At 52.3% G+C, this 24,236-nt stretch overlaps 1 protein-coding gene across 2 annotated transcripts in view; it reads left to right on the top strand.

The window, feature by feature from the left end:
• The first annotated feature begins 343 nt into the window (after positions 1-343).
• Positions 344-24,236, top strand: part of IGFBP2 (insulin like growth factor binding protein 2) — a 51,257-nt gene continuing 27,364 nt past the window's right edge. The window contains exon 1 of one of the 2 annotated variants that reach the window (XM_068687170.1): positions 344-904. In XM_068687170.1, coding sequence (XP_068543271.1) covers positions 478-904 — 427 coding nt within the window. In that variant the 5' untranslated portion in view covers positions 344-477. Of the gene's footprint in view, positions 905-16,583; positions 16,705-24,236 lie in introns of those variants that run through there. The other variant, XM_068687172.1, reaches the window with a different exon arrangement.

Genomic DNA, 24,236 nt, shown 5'->3' on the forward strand with positions numbered 1-24,236 from the left:
ATCCCAGTTTGGGGGCAAGCACCCCACTCTGGGAGCCAGCATCCCAGTCTGGGGGTCAATATCCCAGTCTAGGAGCCAGCATCCCAGTTTGGGGGTGAGCATCCCAGCCTGTGGGCCAGCACCCCAATTTATGGACCACCACCCCAATTTGAGTGCCACCACCCCAATCTGCTGCCAACACCCCCATCACCTCCCCCCCTTCCCCCCCCCCCCTTCCCACTCCCCAAATCCCCCCGCTCCCCGGCGCGGGCCGGCTCTAGGACCCAGCGCGTCCCCTGCAGGCGGGCGCCCGGCCCCGCTCCGCACAGCAGGGCTCGGGCTCTCTCCCCTCTCTCTCTCCCTCTCCCTCCCTCCCTCTCTCCCCTTTTTTCCTCTCTCTTCTCTCCGAGCCGTGCCGAGCCGCGCCGCCGGGGGGCCGAGCGCCTCGCGTCCACCCATCCATCCACCTGCCGGCCCCGCCGCGCCCTCAGTCCCGCCATGGCGCTCGGCGGGCTCGGTGCTGGTGGCGGTGGCGGCGGTGGCGGCGGTGGCGGCGGCGGCGGCGCCGCGGCTCGGGCCCCGTGGCCGCGGCTGCTGCTGGCGCTGGCGCTGGCGGGGCCGGCGCTGCCCGAGGTGCTGTTCCGCTGCCCTCCGTGCACGGCCGAGCGTTTGGCCGCTTGCCCCCCGGCTTCCCGACCGCCTTGCCCGGAGCTGGTGAGGGAACCGGGTTGCGGTTGTTGCCCGGTTTGCGCTCGCTTGGAGGCCGAAGCTTGCGGCGTTTACACCCCGCGCTGCGCCGCCGGTTTGCGCTGCTACCCCGATCCCGGAGCCGAGCTGCCCCTACAAGCCCTGGTGCAAGGGCAGGGCACCTGCGCCCGCCGCAGGGATGCCGCCGAGTACGGGGCCAGCGCCGAGAGACCCGCAGGTGAGACCCCCCCCCGGGAGCTGCTGGAGCACCGGGGGGCAACGGGGGGGACCCCACCGGGGAGAGGGGAGCATCCCCTTGGAAGGGGGATTTGGGGTTCCTCACCCCCGGGGTGATCCCGGGGAGCATCCCCTTGGAAGGGGGATTTGGGGTTCCTCACCCCCGGGGTGATCCCTCGGAGCATCCCCTTGGAAGGGGGGGTTTGGGGTTGTGCACCCCCCGGGGTGATCCCTCGGAGCATCCCCTTGGAAGGGGGGGTTTGGGGTTGTGCACCCCCGGGGTGATCCCGGGGAGCATCCCCTTGGAAAGGGGGGTTTGGGGTTGTGCACCCCCAGGGTGATCCCTCGGAGCATCCCCTTGGAAGGGGGGGTGCTGCTGTATGGGGAGCCCGGGGGTGGTGGGTGGGAAAGCGGGGACCCCACTGGGAGCGAGGGTTGTGGGGTTGCACAGGGGTTGGGGTGTTATGGGGGAAAAAAAGCCCCAGTGGGGGGATTTAGGGGGAAAGCGTGGGGTGATGCAGCCAAGGGGAAGCCCTTCGGGGAGCAAGGGGAGGTGGAGGTGCACAGCAGGGCTCGGTGGGGGGCTGAAGGCACCCCAAAAAGTGACCGATGCCCTAAAAGCCCCGGACCATGCGCTGGCTGGGGAGCTATGATATGGGGACCCCCAGCCCCATGACCCCAACGGAGCCCACCGCAGAGGTTGGGACCCCCTCTGCCCTCCTCGCCAGCCCTGGCACTGGGTGCTGGGGAGCAGCGGGAGCATCGCGGAGCACCCAGCCCTAAGGACGGGGCGCTACAGGCTCCCGACCTGTTGCTGCGGGACGCAGCTCTCCCGGGGATGCCGATGCATGGGTTTGTGAGCTCCGATCGAGAGGGAGAAGCAGAAGGAGAGAAGGAGAAAGAAAAAAAAACGGAGGTGCAGGGAACTTTGCACGCCGCAAGCTGCTGCTTCGCTGCAGGCACTGCGGCCGCTGCGGGCCCCGCTGCTGTCCCCCTCCTCTGCCCGGCTGCGGAGGACACGAGGATGGGAAATCCTGCTCGGCTACAGCACACGGGTGTCAAGGGAGTGAGTTTTCCACTCGCCAGAAGAAGCCAAGGGCATTTAGATCTCAGGAATCTGGCGCTGACTTCAGGCTTGTGCTTTTGGAAGAGGTTGGGGGGGAGGTGGGGGGGAGTGGGGAAGGCTGCAGAGATGGGTTAAGAGGTGATTTTCTGAGTTAACGCTGCTTTTTTGGTTTTATGGTCCTTTTTTTTTTTTTTTCCAGAATTTTTACATTACTTCACCGGGTGTTTTGCTTGATTTTACTACCCTTACTCCTTCACAGTGCGTGTGATTTATTTGACCATATCTCTGTGTGTATGTAACACGCACACACTCCTATATAAATAGCGCAGTTTTAGAACACTTTAATGTATGTGGTGCTCTGTAATGTCCATAGGGGGTGAATAATAAAAATACTGGCACATCTTTAACCAGCGTGATGTGAAACATGCAGCTGGAATATTCACAGTCGAGCACGTCTTGGCAGAGGAGCTTGGACATCCAGAAAAGGGTTCGCTCTCTTCAGATTACAAAACTTTTAACAGGTTGCTGTAGCCATTAAAAAAATAATAAAAAAAAAAGAAAAATAATTTTTAAAAAAGAAAACAACCCACAACAAAAACAAAACCCCGACCGGCCAGCTTCACTTGATGCTCTTCTGTTCAGGCTCACATCTCTGTTTCCATCTGCAGCATGCCTGCAAAATATATACCAGGGAGAGTTTGCTTTTCGTTCAAAGCAGTGACAGGGAAAGCAGTCTGGCACCCCAAGCGCAGGGATTGGAATTCCCTTTCAAATGCTGATGTCAAGCTTGTTTCACCAGTGCCCCGAGAGCAGGTTTTTGCCTGCAAAAGGCAGGTGTTGAGCCTTTCTTTTTTTTTTTTTTTCAAATGTGCTTAAAGGTATTTGCCCTTTTTCCCCTTTCCAGCTTGAAAAGGCTCCTTTGGCTGATTGAGGACTGGAATGCAGAGCTCGTGCTATTCCTAAATTAAGAGGTTGGCAAGTTTTTTTGTCCCTGATGAGAGGCAGAAGGATTGCCCAAATGAAACAAGGAATAAAACTCTGCAAATTCTCCTGCTGTGGCTCCAGCATTGTTTAGTCTTCCACTTAGGTCTGTAAAGCCAATCCTGAAATGGTTGTAGGCGGAAAGTAACATAAACCACCATGTAGCTAGGAAGCAGGGGATGTTGCTCATTGCACAAGAGGCTTTGGGTATTTTGAAGATGTTGGGAATGTTGGAACAAAATAGCAGCAGTCTGTGGAAATCAGGCTGAGAACCTCTACCTCCTCGGGGAGCCGGGGGCACGAACTCCCGCTGATGGAGGCAGCGAGATGGAGGCTCAGCACCTCCAGGGATCAGGGCCTCTGAAATAGTTTCGATGCCACTGGACCACACTGTTTTCCAGTTTATTTCAGGTCATCGTGTAACAAACTTTACATGCTGCTGCCTGAAGCACACGGGACAGAGGGTTGTTATTGTGCGCGAAGCTCTCATGCCAGTCTCCAGTGTATTTATTTATTCCTGCAGCACGGCCGGGAGGTCTGCGCACCATTTTAAGGCTGAGTAACGGGCTGGGCACGTGGAGCAGAGTGAGGATGGCCTTTGTGTCATGTTAGCACTTGTGTCCCTGTCCCTGATAGCCATCTTCTGGCTAAGCAGGTCCGGGGTGGCCCAAGACCCAAGAGGAGCTGGACTCAGAGCCAGCTTTGAGAGGCGTTTTGGGTACCAGGGGATACCCAGGCTCGTGCTGTCAGCCCTGCAGAGAGCCAGCCCCAAGAAACGAGGCAGTGGGTTTTTCTGTCGGATCAGCGACCTGACCTGGCTGAGGGCTCAGCGGGGTGCTGGTGCTGCTCCAGGGCAAACAGCGGGAGCCGTGCTGGGAGGTGGAGCAGGGCAGAGCTTTGCAGCGTCAGCAGATGGCCCAAAGCGTCTTGCCTGAGTTAGAGGAGAGCTGAAGAACATCTGTTTTCTCCTCATGGAGACACTACCCTAGGATTAAAGCTCGTCTCTCAAAGAGTTTTGTGAAAGTGACCAGTTAAGGGACTTTTTTCCCCGATGGCAGTGCAGTTCAGGTGGGTTTGTAGTCCCGTTTTACCGTGTTGTTGGGATATTTGTGCTAATGGAGTGAGGTGCCTCTCTGAACCCACTGCTGGCTGCTGAGTTCTGCTTCAGAATCCCACTTTTTTAGCAAAGGAAATGCGTCCTGCAGCCCATGCTGCTCAGGGCAACCTTTCCAGATGGAAGGAGAGCTGGGCAAAGACCGTGGCCTCAGGCAAACTTGAACTTGCAAGGCTGGGGCTGTCCCCTTCACCTGGTCAGGGGCTGCCGTGGAACAAAAACAGCGTCAAAATAGTTAACTGTTAGAAGAGCAGCTCCTTTTAACATGCAGCTCAGATCCTTATTTGGGTAGCCCCAAATGCCACACATCCTTCCTTATGGGTCAAATGTCAAAACCTCCATTTCCCCTTGGCAGGCAGCTGCTAAAAGACAGTTTAATGTATTGCTCCAAAACACAGAAGACTCTGAGGCTGGAGGTAGCATAATATAAGTGGAATTTTAACAGCAACTCGAAAACCATGCCAGCAATGCTATGACTACATTTCTCACATCCACTGAATTGCCAGGAAGACTTCTGCTTCTCTCCAGCTTTTCTAGGGAAACGAAGCATTTGTTGTCATCCGCACGTGCGTGCGTGTGTGTGTCCCTGTCCTTCTGCCCCCACGGCTTCTGCCCCTTCGGTCGGTGTGACCAGGTCCGACAGAGCCTCAGAGGCTGTGAATTTGCTGCCTTGCTGAAAGCGGGTGAGATGCAGGGGAGAGCCCTTCTGGGAGCATCCCCTTTGCTCCGTGCCAGGCATCTTTTGGGGTGGCAGCGCACGGGCATGGGAGAAGTTCACGATGAGTGCTGCAACCAGGTCTTCAGCCTGGCTTGTGCAAGCTTGGGCGTTACAGGACATCAGAGAAAAGAGCTGCAAGAAGCCAGCCTGCTGTGTTAATATCCCTGCAGCCGCTGCTGCAGCTCTCCCCCGGCTATACTGAAGGGCTGCAGAGCTCTTTGTTGTGGAAGAAGTTATTAGAAGTGAAATGCAATTAATAACAGCTCTGAGGGTGATACGTGAATGAAAAAGCATACGGCTCGTCCGTCCTTGTTGCCTCTGGGGCTTTGCCAGTAGATGGACCAGGTTTCCAAGCTCTTCTGCAGCAGCTGTGTCTGGTCAAGGACTAAACCCATCAGGTCCTGGGCCGGTTGTCATCTTTAAGTATGAAGATAATAAATAACACCTTGTGGAGCAGCTTCTTGACAATAATGCTCCTCCAGGCCCAAGCCCACTGGCTTTGCTGTGGTGGGGGTGATAGCGGTGTGAAAATGGGCTGGAGGGAAGGGGGAGTCTGGGAGGATTTCAAGGCTCTGGCCCAAAAGGAGAAATGTGTTTTCATGCTGTCCCTTGGCAAATGATCTGTTTCCTTCTTGCCCTTTGCAGTTGTTTCCTTTCCTCTGGGTTTCAGGCTCATGCTCGCTGAGCGTGGTATTTGTCAAGGGAAGAGCGAGAAGCCCCGTCTGTGAGAAAGTCCATGTCGTTTGTTTTATCCACATCCAGGAATTGAGCCGAGATAAACAATTCAGGAGGCAAAGCAGCAAAAAGCTGGAATGCGAGAGGTGTATTCGTGTTTGGCTCTGGGCTAGACCTGGCTGCAGCATCAGCTGGGGCTGCTGTGTCCGACCGATGAGCTGTTGGCATCATTGCCCACAGACATAGCCGGGTTTTGGAGGACAGGGTTTTGTCTGGTGGCACTTCTGTGCCTGTTCTTCCAGGGCAAGTGTTCATCATGATGGGGCTACGAGGAGCAGCAGTTGTCCTGTGTGCATTTCTGCTTGGATTGGGCTACTCCAGCTTTCTGGGCATGGTTACAGCCCAGCTCCCTCCTGGGGCTGCGATTCCTTCGGGGAAGGTCTTTTGTTTGAGGCCAGCAGAGTAAGATGAAGGGCAAGGTAACACGTGAAGATGCTTTTAAAGCATTTCTGTCACACGAGGAGGACCGAGCTCAGGCGTGTACTGAGTTTCCAGATGTTCCTCCCTCTTCCTTGGGAAGGTGCTGCGCTAATCAGCGTGCGTGTAGCCGCTTCGGAGGGTGTCCTTTAGCAGCACATATTGAACACATCGGGCTCTGCTTTCCATCATGGTGTTGCTGACTGTTTGCATCTGCCAGAGAGGCATGTGTGTCCTCAGTGGAAGACTGAGGCTTTACCAGATGGCATTAGTCTCGCTGAGAAAGCCACTTTAGTCCCCCTGTGCCTATTCCCTTGCTAAAATCTTCACTTTTCTGGCTGCTTATTCTGCTGGTTTAGCTCCCTGAATCTTTTCTGCATGGGATCAGCTTTGTACTGATGCAAGGGACATGCTAGGAGCCCAAGGTCAGGCCCAAGGGTACAGGAAAAGTGGGAGCCACACAGAAAACCTGCCTTCAGCAGACCGAACCCCTGGCTGAGACATCTCTGCCCACCTTCGGCAGCCGCCGCCAGCAAGCTGGGAGGCGTTCGACATTCATGAGCTGGCCGAGTGTGCCCTCATTAAACACGCGAGCTGACATCTCATTACACGCGGACGTGGCACGGTGCTTATCCGGGGCGAAGGCTGAAGAGAAAAAAGGGTTAGAGCGTGCTTATGGCAGCCTTACAGCAGCTCAGCGTTTGACAGCCTGGGCTCCGTTGTTCTCGCTGCAGAGCTGTGTTGTAGTTGGTGTTGTGCCCTACACGTATTTAGCGAGATAGCAGTGGGAAGATAAAAATCTCGTGCTGCGTCAGCTTGCGATAGAGGGAAATTGTTTGAGAAAGGAAAGGGTCAGTAATCACATGCCTTTCTTATGGGCTGGAATACAGAAAAACATCAGGTCACTTTTATAAGCCTTAATCTATCTTTTGACATTGCAGCTTTTATTCTGAAGAAAGCCGCACTGTGCCTCTTGGCTGGTAAGGGAACAAGTTCACTGCCTGGTGCTCTCTGTAGTCAAAGATCCCATTAATTCTGCCGGCCGCGAGGAACGATTTCTTGGTATTTCATTCTGGGCTGTAATTGAGAGTGACACAAAGCGCTGGTGGGAATTGGACTGTGTTGAAATCCGTGCTTTTCCTTACAATTTTCTGCAGATAGAACAGCTCAGGTGGGATGAGGGGATTTTTAATGCTCTGCCCTTGAAATTAATAATGTCTCCACCGCCCTACTGTCTGGAGGCGATTTTTGAGAGGAGTTTCTGTGCCTCCTCGCATCTTGTCCTTGTAGCCAGGTAATGCAGCGTACCTACAGCAGTGAAGAGCTGTTGCAATCACTTGCATGACATCTTCTGTGGGAGAGTCCCAAAGCCCTACAGCGCAGGGAAAATTCATTAAGCAATGCCCAGTACTTCTGATCGAGACCACAGCAAATTTCCCTGGAAGATCTTGGTTTTCAGACTTAATTCCGGGCAGCATGTTCTCAGCTCTTCTGGTTCATACTAGAAGACCCAGCCCATGCTAGTGGGCTTCTCTTGGCTTGGTGATCAGGTTTTCTGACGACCTTCCCATATTGTTTTAAAACTAGGAAGGGGTGGGCATCTGATATCTGTGTCCCAGGAATGTTTGCTTTTTGGTCTTGGGGGGACTGGTGGGTGAAGTGAGTTGTAGAAAGCATTTTTGTGGTTTTTGGTGCCTCCGGTGAGGATGTGTGTGTCCTCCTCTCCTGGAGGCAGAGCTCTGTATGTCAGAATTCCCAAATTTTATTCTGAAGGGGAGCAGTACAGACCCTAAGTGGTCCCAGCGAAGGCAGAAGAGCAAAAGCAGAAAAAAAAATGGCTGGAATTTGACTTTTTTTTTTTTTTTGTCTGGAAAATTGCTCGGGGGCGATTATTTTCTGTTTGAATTCGTGAGGGTTTGTCTGCGGCGCCGGGGGCGAGGTGCGCGGTTCAGCTGCGAGCGGAGCTGGAGGGCGGCGCGGGCTTTGCAGCCAGAGCAATGGCAGGCCTCCCACGCGGCCCATGTGGAAACGCTCGGCTCTCGGCGCGTTCGGCGAGCGGGCTGCTCGCCTCCATCTGCTGCCGTTTCATCTGGCACTTCAAAAGCAAGCAGAAACGGGGAGAGGAACGCAGGTTTCGCATGAGGAGGAGGAGGAGGAGGAGGAGCAGGAGGGGCGGCCGGAGTGGGGCCCTCGTCATTCCTGCGTTTTTGGGGTCGTGGTGGGGCTGTGGCCTATATCTATGGCCGGGCTGTGGAGCTGATGGTATTGTGGACAATTCAGCTTGGCAGCTGGGAGATGAACCTCGGTGGCTGGGTTGGGAGCTCCCTGAAGTGCCTTGGTTTGTGTCCTCTGGGTCTCGGCCACCAGAAGGGTAAGGCCGTGTGGGTTGTAAGGTCAGGGTGGTTGGCCGCAGTGGCATTTCTGTTGGCGGTGAGGCTAACCCAACAGCCCTGTGGCTTTCCACGGTGTTTTTCTGTTCCTTCTGGTCCTCCTCAGTCGCCTTGTTGAGTTTTTGCCAAAGGCAAATTCCAGTTACCTGGGTGAATCATGTCTTGTATTTTGGGGACCCTCATCGGGGGTGCTGCAATTCACCTTCTGCACAGCTTTGCTCTTCTAGGCTTGCAGTTGAGCTAATGAAAATGCTGAGTGATAGCACCGCAATGAGTCTCACCACTGCTTTCTGAAGGTTGGAACAACTCCTCCAGCATCCATCCGAGGCTCTGGCAAGGGACCTCATAGTCAGACTGGTCAAGGACAATGGTCCTGTGGTAGAACCTTATCCCTTTCTGCACTGCTGAGCTCCAAGAGCCTTTTCTTTCTGGCACAGTACTTAACCACTGACCAAGTTTGATGCAATCCTTGATGTGTAGAGGGTCCTTTCCCTTCATCTGAACACAATATGAACCTGATTGACGAAATGGCAGGGAAATCAGTGCTGTACCATCTTGACCCAACTGTGGTGTGAATGTTCAATCATCTGCCATGGTGGACACTGGGATCAGGAGGCCTGAAGCAATGCATGGACATGGTAGGGGACCTTCTCCTTTATCCGTGGTGAACAATCCTGCCTCCATATCTTGTGCAGAGGTGGTTTGGGGCGGATTTTGTTTAAACTGTTAGAAATCCAACCAGTCTGTTATACAGGACATTTGAGGCAGAAAATCTGGGTTCCCGGTGGTGTTCAGGGAGCCTGACCATTTTTGGGACTGGATGGTGGGACAGCAGCAGAGGTATTATTTGAGGCTAACCCTCTAACCCATCACTAAATTTAAAGAGCAGTCCAAAATTTTTGGGGAGAAAAAAAAGAGACTATGGCAAAATGGTGCCTTCTTACACAATAGATTGGCTCCCTGTGGGTATTCTGAGTCATTTTGTTGTTGTTGTTGATTTTAGTGACTGAAATAAGTTTATTCCATGCTTTTTTTCCTTGCCAGACCCCACAGACCCTGTCACCCCCAGCTCACAGGGAGCAAGACAGATTCCATTAATTCTTGTGCATTATTGAGGGATTTCGGTCGATGGGATTCTTGCCTGAAATTTCTCTGTGGAGGAGCCTGGCTTCCCACTGACTGCAGATGGGACCCAAAAACCTCAGGCTCCTAGCAGGCCCAGTGGAGCTGCACGAATACATTTTTTAGCGTGTCCAGGAGATATTCGGTACCCTGCTCCTTTCAGGGCACCTGTCATTGAGAGAGTGACCAGGGCTGGGCGGGTGGAAGTGGTTGGTCTGCAGGGCTTTGAATGCCGTCAAACTGCTTGATTTTGGAGGTCTGGCAGGTCTCGACCTTTGTGCACATGACTGGGGCATGTCTGGTCTGGGGGCACCGGGAGGAATTTGGCACGGAGCCCTGTAAGGCAATGGTCCTATTTAGTAAAGCTCGGGCTGTGGGAGTCGGTGCGAGGAAATCACAACATCCGCTTGGGTTTCTGCAGTCTCTGTCCTGGGGGCCAGTCGAGTGTTGAAGGAGGCCACAGGAATCCTGCTCGTGACCACAGCCAGATTAATGGCTATTTTGGCAGCTTTTCAGGAGTGAGGAATTTGGCCACTTTCATAATAATGGCTAGAAATTCCACATGAATTAATTAGTTTTATTACAGGACATGTCCTTCCTGCTCCTCCAGGGCTGCCTGAAACACTGAACTCATTACTTGAAGAAATGAAAATAGTGCTAAAAATAAGAACTGGTATCCCAAGCCTTTGTCAGGAAATGTGCAGAGTACACCGACATCCTCCACCAGACGTGCTTCCGAAGCTGTGGCTTTTGGCCAGATGAGATCTGAACCCAAGTTTTAGATCAATTGCAGCCACTAAAATGCCCCAGCCTGCTCTACAAGGGTGTCTTCTCTCAGCCTCTTGGCCCCTGCTCAGCTTACACCATCCCTCTAGGCTTTTTAATTAATCCTGCAATTTCAGTTTAATGTGTTCACATCTGACCCTTGGATGTTTTATGGCGGAGGCCGTGCACCTTCAGCTCTCTCCCACCTCTGTGATGAGTTTCCATAGTGCTGCTCCTGCCTTGCAAGGACCCTATTTGTATCCGTGGTAGGAAAGTGCTTGGAAACACCCATGGGAAAGGGTCCTCTGCACTTGAGTTTTGGTCAAGGGAATGCCATCAAAATGACAGCATGCGACTTTGGAAAGAGCTACTCAAGAGTAGTCAGAATAACTGTGGACTAAGTAAATATTTTGGGAGCCCAGAGCTGATAACTTTCCCCTGCTTACGTTTGTGGGGAGTCTGTCTGTAAATACTCACCGCCTTTCACGTAGCTTTTTAAACAAATGTGCTCAGTGGACTCAGTGTGCTCAGTTTTATTTGAGTCTCCTTTTTAGAAGCACTGCTGTCCTGAGATTTGCCTGTTGGGAAGGGGCAGGTGTGCAAAGTGAGCCCTGCTTGCCGGTCATTCCAGTGTTTGCTTTATGAATATTGCTTCAGAGACTTGTGTATGGACAGGGGGTTCTCCGTGTGAATCTGAGCAGCCCCACCTTTGTGGATCAGGGCGTGACTGGCTTGCTTTTTTTTTTTTTTTCCTCCTGTTTTGGAGGTGAACATGGCAAAACTGACCAGGGAGGTGATCAGGTTCCTGCAGGTCCCACCACACAGAAAATGGCTTGGTTTGTGCTCGGGCCTCTTGGGAACTATGACTGTCATCCTACAAGGACTAAGGCCAGCTGAGCTGACAACGGATTAATCACAAGTCTTTCAGCTTTAACAAAATATGCCTGTTAAAAAAAAAGAAAAAAGAAAAGATAATGCAGAGAGCTTTCTTCTAGTCTCAGCTGGTTGGACAGCTTCCGACTTTCTAGTAATGACTGTTATTGATTTCAGTCCTTGCTTACCTCTGTTTTGTGTTTATTCTGTCTTTTTATCAGTTTGATTTCAAGGATTTGTTACCTTAACCCCTGGCCATTGGGCTGGCCCTTCGTGTCCTGAAACAGACCTTTATGAATTCAGGCTGTGCTGAAAATGCTTGGGCAGTGCGGATATGACTGGGCAGCAAACTGAGCTGGCCAAAGGTCCATCAGCCCCATAATCCTGCCTTAGGTGGTGGCCAGTAAATTGGGCATTCGTGGAAAAGGGTGAGTATGGGGTGAGCCGTGCCTTCAGCTGCCCTCCTGACTTCTAGCAGTGGGGCTTCAAGTGCCGGGGAAGCAAACCCTCAGCCGTGTACGTGACTGCTGTGTCTTGAGGCGTTGGGCAGGAAGATCTCCACACATAAGACCAAGCTGGAGTTGCTCTTACAAACCCCATTTGCTGCCTGCTGGCATCTCTCAACGCTTCATATATCTGGGAGCAGCAGCCGTGGTGAGAAGGGAGGTTTTTTTCCCCCCCCAGTTCTTTTCTTTCTTTTTCCCCTGCCCATGTGGGGATAGTTGCCTGATGCATAACCTGTTCGTGGCATCCCATGATGAGGCTGCATTTTAGGCAGCTGAATAATGCGTCCTGCTTGTCGCCCGTCATCACTACCCATGTTCAAGCCTGACGTTGAGCTATGTGTTGAGTGTGTGAATGCTCCTCTGGGAGTATTTACAATCCGCTCTGGACTGTCCACTGCCATAAAAAATTACATTTTCGGCAGTAAGCTCTCGCAGCTTTTCTCTCGAAGCAGTCCATGGTGGATGCCAGCAGATTGAGGAGATATTTTTTAATGGGAGGAATTCCCCCAAATTTCTCCATGAAAAAGCTGTTAATGATCTGCGGGGTGAGGAAGGTGTCCCTGTGAGCAGGCAGCAGACTGGGCTGTGCTTTGGAAATCCCTGCAGCCGTGGGCTGAGCAGTGTCAGCAGCGGGAGCGGGGCAGGGCTGGGTTGGGCTGACGCCGGGACCTGGGCTTGTTGTGCAAGGCTCGGAGCTTGCAGTTTGCCCTGCACGGGAGTTACCTCGAGCCGGTTGCACCTTTTTTCTCTCCAACCCTGCAGGCATGCACGGTGCCTGGAAGGCAAACAGCCACAGCCTGTGCCTCCGGGCAGGGCAAGAGGGATGGGGACATCAGGGACGAGGTGCTGTGCTGATCGGGGAGCTGGAATTTGGGCCGGGGGTGCTGGTTTTGTTTCAGGAACATTGCCACCATAGCATGTGATGTAGGATCCTGGGCTGTCGCTGCCAAAAATGGAGCAAATGCGGGTTTTCCCATGGCAGCGGTGGTGAGCGGCTGCACTTCGGAGCAGGAGATGTGGCGTTGGTCCCTTCATCGCTGAACCTGCACTAACGTGGTGCAGTGCTGCTGTCGTGCCCCGGCTTGTGGTGTGGCTGGGTTTGCTGTTTTGGGCTGGTGAGTCAGACCCCGGGCAGCCTTAGGCCAGAGCTGCAGGTTCGCCCTTTTTCCATGCATCTGTTCAGAGGCAGCCTGCTCTACCCGGGCACCGAGCAGAGGAGCCTGACCTTCCCCCCAAAAACCCTGCCCTCACGCAGGGACCCCGGTGCAGGTTTAGACACCGAAGTTTGGGCAAAAACATTTTGTGGGGCCACCTGGAGGACTCCTGCCTCTCTTGTGTAGAGGGACGTACCCGGGAAGCAGAAATAGCAAGTGACTAAATGTCACGGCTGCGTTCCTGCCGTCGGAACAGAACTCCCTATTTTCTTTTGACGGCAAAAATCAACTTCCCCTTTCCCCCCAAGCTGGCTGCCCGTGGCCGTGCCCTCGCTGCGGGTATGCAGGACGGCTCGGGTCAGCCTGAAAGGAAAATGCTCCCGCTGCGGGCTTTTCACTGCCTGGCTTCTTTCTGAAAAAAAAAAAAAAACAAAAAACGTGCCGGGCTTTCGCTGCTCCTAGTGCAGGGCTGTAGCTGGATTAGGGTTCGGCGGCCTCGTTTTGGAGCTCGTCTCAGTTTTGGGCTGCTCTCATCCCCTTCTGCATCCACGTTTCTTAGAGTAAAACAGCCTGCGAGGTGCTCCGCTGCTGAACGCTACAGAAACCACGGTGGTGCCACACGCGGCATGTGCTGCCTAGTTGGAACATGCCGGGGTGAAGAAACCTCTGAAAACCTCCAATGCAAAATCCCCGGGGATTTTTTTGGAATTCATTTTGATACTCTTTCCAGCAGCAGAAACCTGGTCTTCTGCAGGGTGGGAGCCTGGTGGGTGAGCCAAGAACTTGGTCCCCGTTCGCAGAAGGCTTCTGGGGGCCCTTGGGGATCTCCTTGGTGCCGAGAGGGAAACACACCGTAATACCCATGCTGAGCAATGTGCTCACCCCAGTCCCCCTTTGCCTTCTTTGGTAGCTGCTGTTCCTGTCCTTACAGCCTTGTACATTCTTCCCATTGCATCTTTTTTTGGTTTATTATTTTCTTTCTGCTACGAAGTACTCTCTCTTTTCCTCTCTCTTCCTCTTGCTGCGTTTCTGCCAGCCTCGCCTTCTCCCCCTGCGCCCACTCTCGGGTTCACTTTGCATATTTTCACCCAGGTGCTGGCAGCCTCCTTTGGACCCGTCTGGCTCGGTGGAGACCTGCTCAGACCTGCAGAGAGCAAAGAGAGCAGCCGGCGGGGTCCGTCCTGGCAGGGTTGGGAGTTGCAAAGATGTCGAGGGAGACCAGAAGCAAAAAAAAAATAAAAGAGCTCCCATCTGAGCATTTTTAAAGAAAGGGAAGATCAGCAATACTCTCAAAAATGGCCCTAAATAGCCAACCACCAGCTTTTCCTTTCCCTGAGATGTAAATGCTGTCTGTCTTAGGTCCCCCGTTCAAACTCTGTGGTCTTTCCAAATGATGATACTTGAGTTCATGGAAGTCCACCAAATCCAGTCTCCAGACCATGCACCTGAATGCTGTAGCCATTTGGTTGCTTTTATTTGTATGGTTTTTCCAGTTTTTGCTGAAATTGTGCCACAAGTGTACCTCCTTGACGGAACTGCTGGTACTTAGGCTCCCTCTTTTTTTAGAAGGATTTCTTTTCCTTCTAAAAACACCAAAAAGAAGCCTCGTGTTTGACCATAAGCAGACCTTTTTGACCTACCAAACAAAACAAAAGCCCAGAACATTTTCTGTAAGTCCAATTTTATTACCACTTCCCTTTCTTCCAGGTCATCAGCCAAGCCAAAAGACCCCCATGCAGCTGCCACATCTTTGCACAGTCCTGCTTTCTGTGCAATCTCAGAGTTGCTTTATAAAAACGTGTGCAAGCATTTTAACTACCTTGATTATTTTTTCTACTTGCATCTGGAGAGAGCGTCTCCTTTTGTTGCAGCTGTACTGAGATGAGATGTTTTAGTCCTGGCTCTCCCCCTCAAAGAGCAGGGCAAGGAGAAAGCCATCAGAAGCTATGGAGAGGGCAGCACGATGGTGAACACCAGTGGGACTTGAACTTGACATGTTCAAGCTGTATGAGAAGGCTTTCCTGGGGCTGTTGTTGACCCTCCGGATAGGTACACCTGTAGTCATCTCCTTCCTCTCCCTCTTACCAACTATCTGAGGGATTCCTGGAAGCCCATCCCAAAGCAGGGGCAGGTGGCTTGGCACCACGTGCAAATCCTGCACCCGGGCTGCTCTTGCACTGTTGCCCATCCCCTTCCAGAGGCTTTGGGGCAGCCCTGCACGGGAACTGCCCCGGTTTGGGTTGGCAGGAGGGCTGCCGAGGCAGCGGCCCTGCATCTCCTCGCTCTTTATTCCTGTTACCTGGGGCACTGTCTGTCTCCTCAGCATGCAAATTACCCTCTGCTTTGCATCTCCTGTAATTCAAACCGGTGCAAATTGCTTTCCTCTGCTGCCGATATCCGTTTTCTGACCTAGCGTTTCTGCTGTCGTTGAGTTTTGGCCTTCACCCTTTCGGGGCTGGCACCCACTGAACCCGGCTGAGAAAGTGGCCCTTTGTGCCGAGCTCTTTGGAGGAACCGGGGAGCTTTGCCTTCCCCGCTGCGAGCCTTTTTGGCCGGCGAACGCCTGCCCTGTTCTGGTAGGGAGGGATTTCGGGGTGAGGGGGAGGTGAGAGCGCTCCTTGTGCTCGAAGAAAAATGATGAATGACTCTCTTGTGCTTCTGAACAAAACCAGGAAATCAGAAGGGGGGGGGGGGGGGGGGGGGGAGGGAGAAAAAAAAGCAAAAAAAAAAAAAAAAAAGGAGGAAATGAGAAACAGTAAAGAGGCCTCCCCCGCCTTCATATAAGCAATCACTCCACAGCATCTGGAGCCCAGTAAAAGGGCCGTTCCCAGGAGCTCAGGCACTCGCCAGCCACGCAGATCTCCTCCGTGGGGCTTGCTCCGCTGTGTCTGCCCCGTGCCCACCGCCGCGGGCAGACCCGAGCTCCATCTCAGCAGCCACCGGCACCGGAGGTGCACGTGTCTGCCGGGGCTGGATCCGGCCCCAGGACACGGTTGCATTGCTGTCGGCTCAGCCAGAGCACCCGATACGGTGTTTATGCTGGCGGGCTGCCCTACGCCGGCGTTGTGTTACAGCGGTGCGGGCAGCACGACACCCGATCCAGCCTGAAATCTGCTGGAGCGGAGTCGTCCCCCCCCACCCTCCGCCCCCAAAAATGTTTTGGGCGCAGTAGATGTAGCAGGGGCGAGAGCAGAGCGGGTCAGCATCCCGTCAGGCTTTGATTTAAGCATCCTCGAGCTGGAGTTGGCTTAGGTTGGGTTTCTCAACGCGCTACGTGGTTGAATTGGGGTGGGCAAATGCAGCTGCAGTGGGGCTGGAGGTGGTGGTGTTCTGGTGTGAGCTGTCCCTGCCACCTTGCGTGGCCGAGGAAAATCGTAGAATATACAGAATCGGAGAATATCCCGAGTTGGAAGGGACCCACAAGGATCATTGGGTCCAGCTCCTGGTCTCCCTGCAGCGAGTGGTCCAGCACAGCTCTGCTGCAGCTTGCTGAGATGGAGCCCCAGCACACTGCCTTTCCCTGGCTCCCTTGGGAGGAGCCCTTTGGCTATTTGGTAAAGCACAAATCTGGTAAGGACCTCAACAGACGAAACTTTTCCTTGGCATAACCTTGCTGGTGCTGCAGGTGACTCGTTGTGGAACAAGCTGCCTGTAAGGGGACAGCTGTCCCTGAGGGCGGCTTTAAAACAGCAGTGGCAGTTCCCAAAATAGAGGCCCTGCCAGGGAAGCTGCTCTCACCCCTTTCCAGCTGGAGACAATCTCGGCTGAAGCAGCTGAGCATCCTCACCATCCAGGCACAAGCACCAGCTGCTAATTTGGGCGTAGTTTTTATCCCTCTGTTGTCTCCATCAAGTCCCACCTGAATTTAAGAGTTAAATAGGGGGGTCAGCAGGGGTCAGCTTGATTCTTCTTTGTGGTGTGGAGGCTGCAGGGGAGCTCTTCCTCCCTTTTTTTCCATGTGTAAGTCCATGGGGTGTGTTTTACCGCCTGTCATCCTCAGGTCTGGGGATTTTCAGTGTTTGGGGCTCTGGGGGAGGTTTCTTTGTAGCAGCAGCAATGCAGGTGTTGTGGGCTCTGTGCTGATGAATGGTTTCATTTCTGAAATTTTTGTTTTTTATTTGCCAGGATATAGCACAGCACTCGTTCACTTGTTTGCATGGCCCCACGTTCATTCTTACGGGCCTGGAACACGTCTGAAAAATGGACTTGCTTTTGAGTGAGGGCATGGGGAGGGAAGGCTTTTGAGGCCTTCGAGGCTTTTGAGGGAAGGCTTGTGATCCAGCACGGATCCTGGCCCTGTTCTAGTCAGTGGGGTTTGGGCAGTGACCCCAGGTCAATTTTGGGGCAGCTCCTCAGCTGCACGAGTCTGGGGGCAGCAACCCAAGAGGCAGAGTCTGCAAGGCCTGAGCCGTGTGCCCTCGTGGGCTCCTTCCTCAGCTGGGCCTGTAGGCAGCCTGGGGGGGGACAACGCTGCCCCAGCACTTGTTGAAGTTTGTTGAAGGTTTCTGTTGAACCCAGAAACCCTGGGCTTGTTGGTGAGGCTGTATTTTGGGCCTGAGCCCTTCAAATTAGCTGTGCCCTCTCAAAGGGAGAGAAATCCCCATCCCTGTCTTCCTCAGGGAAAGCTCCTGAGGGAAGCCTGCCTCCTCTGTGGTTTCCATAACACCATGTGGAGGCGTCTGCATCTCCTGATGTCTTACTAATTTACCAGTAATGACTTTTTGGGGTTATTTTTAACAGGTGCATTGTGCAATTAATGGGCTTTTTATTGGTGGTAAACAAGCTGTGTGAGGCAGGGGTGCTGCTGGGGCTTGACCAGCAGACTTGCTGCTGCTCCGTGCTCTAGAAATGATTCATTTTTTTTTTCTTCTGCACCTCCTAGCCTGATGTATGGGGAGCCCCAACCCATCCCTGTGGGATTTGTTGCAGGCCTAGGTCTTGCCCAATGCTACCACTTGCTGATGGGGCCCCCCTGTGTCCCCATGGATCTCACAGTGCTGTGTGTGTGCCTCCACCATCCAGGCTAACTCTGAGTGAAAAGTATCAAACTTCAGTGGCCAAGAAAAGAGTGCTGACCTATTTTGGACACTTATTTATATTCAAGTTGCTTCTCGCTGTCTCTGTGAAAAAGCTGTTGTGACTCCAGTGCTTTAATTTTTTCCCCTCCCAAAGCTTTTGTTTCTCACAGGATATAATCTAGGACTAACATCTGTATTTTCCAGTAGTCAGAATAAATACCTTTTTAAATCTTTATTAAGTTTTCTGGATGAAGCAACACTTTTGCAAAGCCAGCTCTGTAATAAAGCAAAGTCTTTGGTTGTGTTGTTTCTCAAGCTTTACAGATTCTCTTGAATTTTTTGCTGTAACCCAAAGCTTTCAGACCAAATTGGGGAAAAAGTTGAAAATGTCATTATTGGCTCTGGTAATGAGCCACACAGGAAAGTCATCTAAATGTAGGGTCAACAAAATACTGTGGAAAGCTGTTTTCAGTTTTGTTCAACTATGGTTTCCTTTAACTACACTTATTGTGTATCATTTTGCTGAAATCTTGAGATCTTCTCCTGAAAGATCTTATTAATGAAAATGGCTTCTCCTGTCTTGTTTTGACAGCTAAGCTATTCTCTAGCTTTATATGCTGTGGTTCACAGTTAATTTCTGCTGCCTTTTAAATTGAAAGTGTAGTGTTTGTCAAAACTGTATCACTGGAGTAATCATGAAACTTGAAGGGCTTGGTCAGTGCAGCTGTGTGCACTAACTGTGGCTGGATACTTGTCCTGCATATTTTGACCTCCTTATTACTGTGAACTGTAGGAATATAGGTTAGACAACCAGCAAAAAAAAGAGTAAAATGCTGCAGGTGTCATCCATATGAATGATGGTTGTTTTAGTCCCTTGTATTTCATTATTTTCTGTTTCAGCGTAGGAACTTAGTGTATGTTTTTCTTTAAGGCCTGAAAGAGCAATGGTAAAAAAAAAAAAAAATCATATCTGGAAGTAGCTTGATTGATGGAAACTGCAAGCCCTTTGGCTTCACTAACCAAGCTTGCAGATTCACTGAACATACTGGCCTTATGGATAACTAGCTGTGCCCTGAGTGCATTTACATGATGACCAGCTCCCAAAAGGTCAATGGAAACCTTTCCATCACCTGTCTGCAGCTGAATTTGACCCAAAGTGCATCTGTGAAAAACTAGGGAAGTTTCCTCATTATGCAGTCATGGTAAATGGCTTTAATGTATGTGTTCCTGTTTTTGGAGTGTGTGTCATGAAGTTAGTGAGATCACGTATACAGACAGACACGTGCCAACTGAAATGTCTCCCTGTATTGATGTTGCAGGGTTTGGGTCCCAAATTGTGCCCTTGCAGGGGGGCTGGTGCCTTAGCATTGGCTCCATGAGCTCTTGGGGCTGATGGCTCTGTGGTTCCTGTCAAATGGAGCTGCTCCTTGAGTGTGGCCAGGGTGCCAGTGGCCCTGCTCAGGTTTCCTTTGCATCACTTACCAGGTCTGAGGCCACAATTTTTCTATACTGGAAACTCATGAAGGTGTGATTTTTTTTTGTCTTTATTTTCTTTGCTTGAGCCCATCGATTCAACCCTTTGTACTTCTGCTCAGTGGTCATCTTGGTGCTGACAATGCTGCTTACACGTGTGTTGGCTCTGCGTCTTACCCTGATGACATTTTGGCTTGCAGAATTTCCCAAAAGCTGCCAGCAAAAAGATCCTGCAATTCCAAATGATCAATCCCTTTGATTCAGGCTTTGGATGTTCTTCCCCTGTGCTGCTGCCACCATGTTTGTCTCCGAGCAGGAAGGATCTGATTAAATCACAGCACACCTCCATTAATGTGCAAGCGTGGCAGCTCCCTTAAGTTTCATATTAGCTGTATTTTTCATGTGGTGTGAGTAATCATGTTCACACATCCAGAGGGCTGAAGAAAGCAATGTGCAGAAATTGCTGCATATGCATTTCAAAACTCCCTGTGGAAGACTGTTTAATTAGCTTTAATGAGCTGGCTGGTGTGCGTACACGTGTGTGTGCTTTCACCACTTCGAGCTCGCAGGCTCAGAGGCGCTGGTGTGCGTCCCAGGTAAATGGGATGAGTACGTGGGAGAGGTGTTTGTGCGCTTGCAGACAGCAGGTCTGAAGCAGGCTTTACCTGTGTTCGACAAGCCTGTGCTGTAACAGACCTCCATCGTGGAGGGGAAGCACTTGGAAGCCAGGTTTGCTGTGGTTTCGGCTGCTTAGGTGCGGCGGGATGGGAGCAGCGCCCTGGCTCGTCCCACGAGCTGTCGGTGGCAGGGTTGCAGTAGGTCACAGGTGATGTGTGCCACCGAGGTTTTAATTAGAGGGGAAAAATGGTCAGTCAGAGGGGCAGGTAACCACCTTGCACCTTGCTGCACCTCAGCTCTGCTCCCCTGCCTGATTTTCATTGCTGGAGTCAGCCCCGAGCTGGCTGCGCGTAATTTGGCTTCCTTGCAGGGGTGATGGCCGGGGGTCAGTGCTCAGCTTCCAGGAAGGACCAGGCTGGGTCGAGAGCCATGCCGAGAGGGTGGCCATTTTAATGAGGGATTTCTTTGTGCTTTTTTTTTTTAATTAACCTTTGTTTTCTGTCAAGAAAGCTGTCCCGAGGCACGACTTAGCAAGGCAAACATGCCTGGACAAAGGGAGCATTAAGCCTGCACAGAGGGAGGGGAGAGGGTTACACCTCTAATTACTTTGTGTGCCTGTAATTTTTTTCCCCTCTGGTGACTGATGGGTCATGAAAGGACTTGCTGGGGCTGGTGTGTGATTCACTGGGGCAGAGCACGTTCTCGGCTGATGCTGAGGGCTGTCTGGGTGCCCAGGGCAGGCAATGCCATCGCGCGGGTGTTGCTCACGCCTGAGTCAGCGCTTGTGCTGGGGATTGAGCTGTGGGAAGGAGATGGTCCTGAGCTGCATTTGTGGCCCTGTTTAGGAGAAGGGACACCCAAGCAGGGACAATGAGTTTGGAGCTCTCCCACCTTCCCCATGGGCAGTAGTTTCCAAACTGTCTGAGCTGCCATCCCATCCCGTCTTCTGGTCCTCACATCTGCTCATGGAGCTCAGGGTAGACATCTGTGCCCTCCTCAACCAGATTGGGGTTGGAGGTTGGCCAGGAGGGGAGTTAGGGCTCACGGTGTTCATGTGGGAGGCAAGAAAAGGGAGGAAGGGGAACTGGGGCAGGAGTGGAGGTAGAAAATAAGCAGTTGTGGGGTTGGAGTTCTGGGATCAACCACCATATGAAACATCAGGACATCCACATGGGTGCCGAGCTGACCAAGATGAGCTGCACTATTTCTGGTGTGGGCAGCTATCCTCTTAGGAAACAACACACTTGCTGCACCAAAAAAAAAGTTTGGGGATGGCCTCCAACCCGCTTCTCTCACACCTCCCAGTTTCCTTCTCCAAGCAGGTGAGATGCTCAGGCTCCCCCTGGGGATTTGCTGCCCTTGAGGAAGTGTTTTTTGGTCTGTTGCTGGGAGGATGCTGTCAGGGTTTTTTGTCATTTTGCTGTCATTTTGTCAGGGTTTGGGGTGGCTGTTGGTACCATGTGGTGTTGAGACCCTCCTGTACACTGCTGCTCCATGTTTCCTTCCTATAGCTGGAGGCTTCCCCTGGTTTGGTGATTTCCAGTCCGTAACTTGAGTCAATCCTGCTGCTGTGACTCTTTCCCCTGCTTTTCCCTTCATTTCACCAATTTTTTCTTTCTTGCTGGGAGATGATCCCACATTCTAATAAATCTCGCTTAATGTTTTAGAGAAAATATTTGTCAGCAGATTTTCCCTCCTCCCCTATGAATATCTTGCATTGTTTTTCATTAATTTGTCTCCAGCTGAAGGGAATGAGCGTCTTTGCCGTTTTGAACAAATTCCTCGCCCAGCCAGTGTGGGGAAATCTGTCTCCAGTGTCACCCGTTTGGCAGGGGAGAGCTGTGGGAACCGAAGTATGGAAGCTCAGTTGCATCCTCCAGATTGCAACAGGGCTATAAGGAGGTCTATTTTTTAAGGAGAAATTAAAAAAAAAATCCAACCAAACCTGTCTGGGGGTCCTTTCATTAAGCAGAGCCGAGGGACTGCAGCAAACTACCTCTTTTACAGGAATCCCTTTTGGCTTGAAAGGAATTATTCAGGCACTTACGCAATCCACGCTGAATTTTCAATTTGTCACAGTTTTTCCCCTACCCCCACTCTGTCCACCGGCCCAACCGGGCTCCTGCTGGGTCCCTCCACTGACTGATGTGCGTTAGAAAAAACCCCTAACACGTATGTACGGTCCCGATCCGGCAGCCCTCGTGCACTGGGATCTCTGCTTGGAGCAAGTGCCTGCGGTGCGGATGCAGGTCGAGAGTCCCTCCCCGTGTAAGGTTACCCCCGCCAGGAGGGAGAGCCATCATTTTTCAGCCCGAATTCTTTCCTGAAAGGCTGCGGTTGCCTGGTGTCTCGGCTTCCCTCTGTGGATCCGTGTGGGAAAGCCGCTAGCATTTCTCAGCTGTTTGCATTCCTTGCAGGAGGAAACCTCAGAGGCTGAGGTCTGTGGTCCTTGGGGCTCGTAACCTGAACGTGGCTGCGGAGCAAAGATACTGGGGGAAAGCTCAGGACCTTTGCAGTAATACCGGCTCCGATGGGCGATGGCTGAGCTTGGTGTTTTATCATAACTCAGTTTCAGGCACCGGGTGGGGTGGTTTGCTTGCACTGCTGCAGCATTGTCCTGGAAAAAATGATTTTTTCCTCCTGGCCATGCTGCGCTGCTGCGGGAGCACCTGATGGCCATCGTCCCTCCTTGCTCTCCTCCAAGAGGAGAGCAGGGTCTGAGCTGCAGGCGATGCCCGTCAGCGTGGGCAGTGCCCGCACGCACGCAGGCTGATTCATGGTGGTGATGCAAACAGCTGAACTGCCAGGGGATGGGGCAACAGGGATTTTTTTTTTTGTCCTGCTCCTCCCATTCAGTGCTTTGCAAGGATCGGCGGAGGGAATGGTAGATGATAAAGCTAGCTGCTGCCGTTCATGGAAGTATTTTCTTCTGGCTCCCTCAAAGCTCAAGGAGGGGAAAATAATAAAATTTGGCTTGTCCTTCTTGTTTTCAGGGTGTTCCATCTTTGGAGATGCACATGGAGACCTCAGGTGGTGCACCCTTTCTGGGGCTGTGCTCAGGAGTCTGAACGAAAAGAAAGAAAACAGAAGAAAACCAACTAACCCTTACCTCAGGCTGCTTTTGCTGCTCTTTGGAGCAGCTCGGGCCTTGAATACGACACCCCCACCTTTCCCCATGCCTCTTACTAATTCCTCCTGCTGCAACAAGTGCTCGAGCCCCAGCTGCTGAGCAGCAGCCCTGGGCTGTGGTTCAGCCCCTGCCCCTCCCTGGGGCTGTGGACGTGCTGGTGCCTGCATCCCTGTGCTGTGTCCTCCAGCCTGACGCAGCTTTTTCCTTTCTTGCTCGTTTTCGAGGGGTTTGGGCTGGGGATGGGATGTGTTTTTCTTCGGTATGTAAGCCTTGACACTGTTTCTGAAGTTGTTCTGACCCGAGGAGAACAAATCTTGCGAGAGTACTTGAGTTGTGAACTAGTTTGGTCTCCTGGGTGACACATCACGGGGGCAAATACTGCTCCTTGCAAACAAGGTTAGTGGGAGTCAGGCGGTGTCTCACCTGGAGAAGGTGCACCTGAATTCCTCCTTTGTGCTGAGCTAGCCCATACCCCAGCCAGTGGCAGGGTCTCACTGACCTGCTGTATTTAATTTGGGTCCTAAAGTCAGTTCAACCTTAATTCAACTTGCTCGAGCCAGCCTTGTCCCTGGACTTCCTGCACGTGAGAGGTGGGAACAGCCCCTGGATGGTGTTTGGGGTAAAAAAAAAAAATAAAAAAAAAATCCTGTGTGCTACTGGGCTGTTGATCTCTGCCCCTTCCCCAGGTTGCTGCCCCATCAGCATCTGCCTGTGCTGGGGCAGCATCTTGCTATCGCTGCGGCTGGGTGCAGGCAGTGAGCAAGCCTTGTCCCCAGGCTTTGTGAGGTGAGCAGCTGCCTTTCTGCTTCCCCAGGGCAGTACTTGCGGTTGCCCTGCTTGTGTGTGCATGAGTTTTGCAGAGCTGGGTGCACCGTGCCTGTTCTTTGCCTCTCCCCCACCCCTTAAAATCCCCAAGTTTCATGTTTTTTCTGATCCCGTGCTCGCTGCTCGCCGTCACGTGCGCGCATGCTGCGTGCATCCTGAGCACTCAGTGTCTGATTACAAATCCTCCCCTCTGAATGTCTCTGCTCTGCCGTGCCATTTTAAATCTATAAGGAGGGCATCTGAGCAACGAAGTGCAAACGTGATCATTGTTTGGCTCTTGTGCTCAGCAGAGACTTCTATTTCTTGTTTTAAAGCTGTGTACTGGCTGTCCCATTTTGAGCCTGGCTCTCTTCCAAACGAGCCTTGTGTGCGGGCACGTGTGGATTATCCTTGTCTCTATGGCTACCCTGAAAACTTTTGAACCAGAA

The sequence above is a fragment of the Anas acuta genome, chromosome 6, assembly GCF_963932015.1.
Source record: "Anas acuta chromosome 6, bAnaAcu1.1, whole genome shotgun sequence".
NCBI classification, from domain to species: Eukaryota; Metazoa; Chordata; class Aves; order Anseriformes; family Anatidae; genus Anas; species Anas acuta.